This window comes from Mustela putorius, unplaced genomic scaffold (genome assembly GCF_011764305.1).
Source record: "Mustela putorius furo isolate JIRA1106 unplaced genomic scaffold, ASM1176430v1.1 tig00003983_pilon_pilon_pilon, whole genome shotgun sequence".
In the NCBI taxonomy this organism is placed as follows: domain Eukaryota; kingdom Metazoa; phylum Chordata; class Mammalia; order Carnivora; family Mustelidae; genus Mustela; species Mustela putorius.
The window spans coordinates 16018699-16027771 of NW_025422123.1; the positions used below are offsets into that span (position 1 = coordinate 16018699).

At 35.2% G+C, this 9073-nt stretch overlaps 1 protein-coding gene across 1 annotated transcript in view; it reads right to left on the bottom strand.

Moving 5' to 3' along the window:
* LOC101677276 (cysteine-rich secretory protein 2) overlaps positions 1-6515 on the bottom strand; it is a 28897-nt gene extending 22382 nt beyond the window's left edge. The window contains exons 1-4 of the mRNA XM_004771895.3: positions 6290-6515; positions 5109-5209; positions 2357-2387; positions 190-260 (exon numbers count right to left, since the gene is read on the bottom strand). Of these exons, the coding sequence (XP_004771952.1) occupies positions 190-258 (69 nt within the window). The 5' untranslated portion in view covers positions 259-260; positions 2357-2387; positions 5109-5209; positions 6290-6515. The remainder of the gene's footprint in view (positions 1-189; positions 261-2356; positions 2388-5108; positions 5210-6289) is intronic.
* Positions 6516-9073: the final 2558 nt, after the last annotated feature.

Below are 9073 nucleotides of genomic sequence, written 5' to 3' on the forward strand. Positions count from 1 at the left end.
TCACATGTGACCAGTGGGTACTGGAGAGCTCAGCATAGACTCTCATCAAGATATTGTGTTAAGTGATCTGAGCCACCAGTGAGTACTTTGTGATATACCAGACACTTTTCCCTTTCTCCTCTCAAAGGACCCAACCATCCCACAAAGTTGCGTGGATAGATTTAGAAAGATTTTCTTGTTTAAGTTTACCTTTCCTTCTGTGGGTAGAGATGGAAGCAGCAGAATGGCCAGAAACAACACTACTGGGAATAAAGCCATTTCTGGGAAGTCAAAGAGAAGAAAATTCTGCATTAAAACATATAGCACATGGACCTCTAACTATGAGTAAAAGCCAATATAGTGATCTTGGTTAGTTCAAAGGAACTGTAATTCCCAAATTCATTTAAAAAAATGTAACAAGAGAAGATTTTTATTTGGTTGCATTAGAATCATAGTAGAATCAACTTTGTTATTGATAGGGGCAATAAAAAATAAACTGAAACACTTGACTGATGCTCTTAAAGTATACATATAAAGGCTAGGGACATGTCATTATATTTCTGACCAACTCTATTCCTCCTAAGTTCATTAAAAATGTGGAAAATACAGATTTCTTGAGTTAATTATGATACTGCATTGATTATTCATCACAATTTTGGGGAAAACATTATTTTCTGTATGCACAGTCTCTTGGTTTGCTCTGCTCTATAAAAAGAATTGTTTGGGGGCGCCTGGGTGGCTCAGTGGGTTAAAGCCTCTGCCTTCGGCTCAGGTCATGATCCCAGGGTCCTGAGATAGAGCCCTGCATCCGGCTCTCTGCTCAGTGGGGAGCCTGCTTCTTCCTTCTCTCTGCCTGCCTTTCTGCCTGGTTGTGATCTCTGTCTGTCAAATAAATAAATAAAATCTTAAAAAAAAAGTAAAACTGTTTGTTCTTTTATTTACACATGATTCTAATCAAGACTCCAAAATTATAATTACACAGAAATAAATATATAGGGAGCCTGGGTGCCTGAGTCAGTTAAGGATCCAACTCTTGATTTCAGCTTGGGTCATGATCTCAGGGTCATGAGACTGAGCCCCATGTGGGGCTCTGTGCTAAGCATGGAACCTCTTTGTCTCTATACCTCCCCTCTGCCCCTCCATCCTACAGGTGCATGTTCACATGCATTCTCACTCTCTCTCTCTCTCTCTAAAATAAAAAAATAAATATACAAACACTTCATTAGTGGTTATTTCCCTGGTAGAGGGATTAAAAGTTATTTTGATTTTATTACTTATACTTGTCTGTATCTCAAATTTCCCAGTATAAAAAAATAAAACACAAATATTTTATTGAAAATCAAGCCCGTTCAAATTTGCTGAATCCATGATTTGGTACAAAAGTTATTTAATATCCTCACTAACTTTTTAAAAGACACTCATTTTGGGTTGTCTATGTTGTCATTTCTCAATGTTTCCAAAAAAAATTCTTGGTCCTTTAGATGAAGCAACAAGTCCACTAAGTTTAAAAAAAAAAAAAAACACTTATCTTCTGGCTATTAGTCGTCTAAGTTACTCACTTTGTAAACTAAAGGAATAATGCATTGATCGTTTTTTGTTTGTTTGTTTGAGTTTAGTATTTCCAAATTCTTGAAGAGAAAGAATATCTTAAACAATTTATTTATGGTACTTCCTAGGCCTTATTGATTTGTAAATAGTAGACAATTGACACCTGCTCCATGTATTCCCTTTATCCTCAATAATGTGCTCATAAAAGGGAAAGACTGACCATTTGTTGACCATGCAAAGCAAAATTTGCATCTAATGTCATCATCATACTATAGTGGGTATGACTATATTTTACAGCTGAAGAAATTGAGTGTTAAACAGTTAATTTACCTATTCCAATAGTAAGTTCTTAAGTAACTTCAGAAATTAGCCTTCCATCAGCATAATGTCAAAGTCAATACACATAAAAAGGAACATAGTTTCAACGGAGAAAAGCAAAATCATTTCGTAGTCACTGGAGGCACTCTTATTCTTATTTTAAAAACCCCTGTATTAATACATAACCATACATGTTTATAGTAAAAATCATTAATAATATACACAAATTGTCATACTTTTACATTTCTTCTAGTAAAGATAGTTCTAGAATAATTGTTTCAAAGTCATAAACCTGAGAATTATTTTTATTATCTCTCAAGATTAAATGTAAGGAAGTTTCAAATTGATAAAGTGAGAAAAGAGTAAAATTAGCTCGATTCTTTTAATAAAAAATTATCCATAAAGTTTTGGAAATTATGGATAAATGTATTAAGTATATAATTTTGCCATTTGCAAAACAAAAATGACTGACACAAAGTGTTCACATTAAAATAAATGAGTTATCACTTACTGTTGGTTCTCAAAGTAGGAATTTGCTTTATCTGTAGAAAGAAGGAAAGTGGAGAAGAGGTTAGAGCACAATATATCTTAAATCTATTGTTTTAGCAATTTCTGTTTGTGCAAGTAAATCTAAGTCAGTAAATTTCTGAAACAGAATTTTTCACACCAGTATATTCAAATTTCATTGCTAGCTGTCTGACATGGCTTTTGACATTACCTTGCTTCCATACAGTATTTTAAAAAAGTTTTTAATAAGACAAACTTTATTGAGATCTAATTTACATACCATACAATTCAGTCATTTAAAGTGCATGATTCAATAGTTTTTGCATATTACATTGTTATAAACTGTCTTTTTAATGAAACTGGATTACCTGTTTATTCAATCACTGTATTAAAATACAAGTAAAAGAACAAGCAATAATTTTAGAACATACTATGAAAATAATTTGAAATTGTGATGTCAAAGTGGCAACAGATTTCATCAATTATATTCAGCTTTATTCTTCACATTTGTTTAACTTAGTCTCAACTACGGTTTACTTCTTTTCACAGCACTGGCAGGTTCTTTTTTATCCTTTAGGAAAGCATTTCCAAAGACTGGTACACATACCACTTTTAAAAAAATCTTTTTATTTAAATTCAATTTAATTAAATATATGGTATTATTAGTTTCAGAGGTTGAATTTAGTGATTCATTAGCTGCATATAACATTCAGTCCATCATGTGCCCTCCTTAATGCCCATCACCCAATCACCCCATTCCCCACCCACCTCTCTTTCAGCAACCTTCGATTTGTTTCCTGTAGTTAAGAGTTTCTTACAGTTTGTCTCCCTCTCTGTTTGTATTTATTTTTCCTCCCCTTCCCTTATGTTCATTTTTTTTTCTTAAATTCCAAGTAGGAATGAAATCATAGGATATTTGTTTTTCTCTGACTGGCTTATTTTGCTTAGTGTAATACCTTCTGGTCCCACCCATGTCATTGCAAATGGCATAATATCATTCTTTTTGATGGCTGAGTAATACTCCTATATATATATGTAATTTTCCATAATATGGAGTAATAGTCCATATATATGTATATATATATATATACACATATGGATATATATATATATATTATAGTCCACATCTATGTATATATATATATACATATGGACATATAAATGGATAAAGAAGATGTGCATACATATGTACACATGTATATATATGTGCACATGTATATATTACAATATACACATTACTTATACACATGTATATATATATATACATGTGTACATATGTATGCACATCTTTTTTTTTAAGATTATTTATTTATTTGTCAGAGAGAGAGCGAGCGAGAGCAAGCACAGGCAGACAGAGTGGCAGGTAGAGTCAGAGGGAGAAGCAGGCTCCCTGCGGAGCAAGGAGCCCGATGTGGGACTCGATCCCATGACGTTGGGATGATGACCTGAGCCGAAGGCAGCTGCTTAACCAACTGAGCCACTCAGGCGTCCCTATATGCACATCTTCTTTATCCATTCATCTGTCAATGGACATCTGGGCTCTTTCCATATTTTGGCGGTTGAGGACATTGCTGGTATATATATTGGGGCACACATTCCCCTTCAGATCACTGTGTAACCTTTGGATAAATACTTAGTAGTACAACTGCGGGGTCATATGGTAGCCCTATTTTTAACTTTTTGAGGAACCTCCATATTGTTTTCCAGAGTGGTTGCACCAGTTTGCATTCCTACCAAGAGTGTGAAAGTGTTCCTCTTTCTCTCATCTTCACCAATACCTGCTGTTTCCTGAGTTGTTCATTCTAGCCATTCTGACCTGCGTGAGGTGGTATCTCTTTAACATGAGTTAATACAACATGATTTCCCTCCCTAATCAGCCCTCTTCTTTTACCAAGCACACAAAAATCTGGATTCTGCTTAGCATTTTTATAATAACTACTGAAGATTCTGGATTTGGCTTAGCATTTTTATAATAACTACTGAAGACTGGTTAATCACTGTGAAGTTAACCAGGATGCTACCTTATAGCTAAAGGCTCCGCTTTCTTTTACATCCCAGTTACCAACTTTTTATGACATACTGCTTAAGAGCATAGTCTTTGGAAACCATCAGTTTTGGAAAATCCTGATCTTCAATTTTCTCTTCTGTAAAATGTGAACTATCATATCAAAAACTTTGCTTTGAAAAAGTGAATGGAATAATATACATAAGGCCCCTAATACAATGACTGACAAATAATAACATATGTAAATTATTAATATTTTTATCATAATCCTTTACAATATGCAGTAGTTTGCTATGTTCATAAGATCTTTCCATGAATGCATGGTGTTTGATTTTAAGTTGCTAATTTTAGAAGTGTTTATAAGACTTGTTTTATTTCTGGGTATCATAGGGAAAAATCAGCATAATCTAATCAGAGATTCAAATGTTCAAGGCCCACTTCTACTGGAAATCTTCTGGCTAACTTTAAGAAAAAGGATCTAACATTTGTATCCTTATCAGCTCACTTACAGACATATAGATTAGCCTGATAATATTGTATGGCTCAATCCTTCAATGGGATTGCATTAGATGACCCACAATTACATAATTCAGTAGGCCAAGATCCCACATATTCCTCCCTACCACTCTCCTTTCCCCCACCCTCATTACCCAAACTATAATCATCTTTATTGCATCAGTGAAAACAATGACAAAACCCACATTCATACATAGTTGAAAAGTTTGCAGCCATTTTTTTCCTTGCTACTTACTAATGGAAAAGTACTGTGCACTTTTTTGCAGGTGTTTTAAGACTGAGATGACATAGTTCTAAGGTGTCTGTAGGAAGATCATGGTGTTCAGTTTGATAATCCTAGAACAAGGAAAAAATGATATTTAAAATAAAGATGGGACGAATAAACAGGTAGTATCAATAACCTCTGTCACAAACTTAAAACACTATGTTTTTAGTATTACCCCAATATTTTCCTGTATTTATTTGATGTCACCCATTAAGACCATAATATACTTCTGAGATCAGATTATGTTTTGATGTCTCGGTATTTCCTTCAAATAACAAAAAGTGACCTTCTTAAGGAAATTCACTTGACTTCCTTAGATTATCAGCATATTTTCCAGACTCCTAAATCCTTATACACTCTTTTTTAGAAAAAATTTTAAAATATTTTGTTTTTCTATCTATCTGAGGAGAAAGGGAGAGAGAGAGAATGAGCACCATGGCTTAGGTGGAGAGCAGAGGGAAAGGGACAGATTCCTAGTACTGAGCATGGAGCCCACATGGAGTTATGGGTTCTATCCCATAACCCTGAAATCATGTCCTGAGTGAAATAAAAGTGAAGTCCCCACTTAAGGAACTGAGCCACCCAGGTGGTCCCCATATATATATATACACTCTTTATAAGATAATATCTATAAGTAGTCACCCACATAATAAGCATTTACTACAAGGATTTGGAATCACACCTATATGTCTTCATGTCTTTTCCTGGAAGCCAGTAGATGACATACAGTCCAGTAGAGTCAACAGCTATAAGTCTAATAATTTGCAATACACAGTTTCTTATAACTGTGGGTTCAAAACACAAGTAAGAACTAAAGTTCTTAATATGACCTCATGAACTCCTCATTTACAAGACTTGTCTTCTGCTATGAATCCAAGCATTTCATAGAAATGTAATGATTAATATTTTAAGACAGAGTTTCAATAGGATAAACATCTATGAGAGGCATATTGGAAGTCTTTGGTGGAATGGAGATAATCAACAAAACTTAAAGCTGTCCATATGCACTGAATCAGCAGATATGTCCACCAGAGTGTCAGAAAAGGCCCGGAGGACCACAGCACCCCTCAGCTCACCGATCTTTTTCTATCATTTTCACCCCACCTCCCAGGCCCTGGTCATTTCCTTTCCCAGACTGCTCCAATTCTTACCCTGGCTCCAGAGCCCCGATCTTCCCACAGTGGGGACCGGAGCCAGAGACTGGTGGCTGCTCGCTGTCGGACAGAGAGAGTAAAATACCCATCCAAGCAGGTGTGAGCGACGAGCGACGTCACGCGGCTTTGTGCCTTCAGCGCAGTCGTCAGCTTACTGAATTCTCACGACTGTCCCGTCTCCCTGTGACGCAGCGCTGACAAAATCCTGCACAGCTTCCCTTGAGGAAAGGAAATGTCTGTTCGCCCACTTGAACAGGAGGAAGAAGATGGAGATAATACTAGGATTCGAAATGCACAGGGGGTGGTTGAAAAAGGCCGCGTTCTTGTAGAGAGAAGAATTCCTGAATTAACACAGGTCAGAATTTAAAGAGCAGATTGGTAAAAATCCACAGACAATTAAGTTTGCAATACAATACTAGTGTAGTCCCCTAAGTGCATTCAGGGTTACATAAAGTTGGCATTTTGTAGATTTGCTCATAAACACCTAGTGTTCTTGATGCCTCTCTTCCCTTCCAGAACAGTTTTGTGGTTAAGAAATTCAATTAAGGGGCACCTGGGTAGCTCAGTGGGTTAAAGCCTCTGCCTTCAGCTGGGGTTGTGATCTCAGGGTCTTTGAATCGAGCCCCACATGGGGCTCTCTGCTCAGCGGAGAGCCTGCTTCCTCCCACTTCTCTACCTGCCTGTCTCTCTGCCTACTTGTGATATGCCTGTCAAATAAATAAATAAAATCTTTAAAAAAAAAAAAAGAAAATAAATTCAATTAAGAGTAACAAGAGCAAGTCTTAGGAAAATGCCCAGAATTCCTAATCCAAGGCTGGTGGCTTCAAGTTCAGTAGGTATATCTGGCACTGGTTGAAGATGTATTGCCCTTTTCTTCACAGAGGGCAGATGAGTAATGGATGCATTTCCCCCTATGCTTAGTTGTTTTCAAGATTTAAAGGAATGAATTAACTCATCACATAGCAGATAGGTTTGGATGACAAACCGAGGATCAACACCCATCACATATTAACTGACTCTACCCCTGCAAAGAGGCTTGAACTTTTCATTCCCACCTTTGAGACTCATCTATGCACAATTATTAACTGTAACGCTATCTTCTAATATTGAGTGTCATTTTCCCCTGGCAATGTTAAAATTCCAAGAGACCAATGCACAAACATTATTTTAGTTCTCTTTTACTGCTATTTCAGTTCAAATACCATTAACTAAAAAAAAAAAAAAAAATGGAATTTAGAGGTTATAGTAACCTGCTTTAATCTTATTGGTTCCGTTCAATCAAAGTTAACTTTTGACAGTTTTCTTTTCTGAATGTTTACAAAATCCATCCCTGGATCTTTCTCACTGCTGTATTCATGTTTTCACTGTATCTTGCTTAGACTACTAATTTAACAGTTCAAATTCTTATATTTACAAAGTTGCTACTCACTTATTTATAAATAGAATTTCATAGTACATTTTTTTTTTAAAAATTAGTGCAACACAATCAATTGTCATCCTGTAATAGTCTATAAATTACCATGGATATCTTATTTTTCATTCTGGGAGCCACCATACCTATAATTATTACTTGTTTCCATAGATGATGTCAGAATGAGAGCAACTTGAGTGTTGTAGTGATAGATATTGTGAGTAAATATATATTTGAGAAACGGATTATATCTCCTTTGATTATTGCTATATGTCAAAAGCCTAGCATGATCCAAATTATCTAAGTAATAATTTATAAATATTTGTTGAGAGAATAAATATTGAGTTGACCTAGATTCTTAGGGAATGCAGAGAAAAACACGCATCATCTCTTTCCTCTAAGACTTACAGTAATATAGGAAAAATTCATACATACGAACATTCTCAGGTAGTGTAGTTTAGTGCTAAGTAGTTGGAACAGGGAATATCTACAACAATTGGGAATTCTGGGTTAATAATATCTGAATAAAAATTATCTGAGTTAACATTATCTGGGTAAAAATTCCGAGTTAATATTATCTTGGTAAAAATCTGGGTAAAAATATTATCTGGATAAAAAATTTCCTTTGAAAAATGCATATGACTTTATCAGAAAAAAAGTTTTAACACTTGTTTGGAAGGGCAAAACAGACAAATCAATGTATCACAAGGTGTATGTAAGTCAGAATGATACCCTATTTAAAATGTTGGGATAATTTTGCATAGAAATCTGAGGAGATTTGCTTCTTTGTATAACATGGGAAAGTAAATTCACTGATGTTTAGATAACTGGGAAAATTTATGATCAAATATTATTTTATAAAAACTACCAAATGGAATATTACTTAGTTATACTAATAAGTGCAAAAGGAAAAAAAAAAAAAGAGGAAGGCAAACCAAGAAGAAGACCCTTAACTACAGAGAACAAACTGATGGTTATCGGAGGGGAGGTGAGTTGGGGGAAGTATGAAATAGGAGACGTGAATGAAGGATCGCACTTGTGATGAGCACTGGCTATTGTATGAAAGTGCTGAATCACTATATTGTATCCCTGAAGCTAATATTACACTGTATGTTAACTAACTGGAACTTAAATAAAAACAAAGAAAATTCTACCCAATAACTCTATGTAGGGTGATTTGCAGAGTAGAGAAATTGGTGACAGAAAAAATAAGAACGTGGTGGCAATTTCCCATATTAATTTTAGAACAGCAGAAATAGAACAAAAGTTGGCATGTGAAGAGATTAAAAAAAAAAGTGTTGATGATGAAGTTGGTATGGAGGGCAAATCTGGAACAGAAAACAGCTTGTAGGTTTTGAGTCACTTGAAAA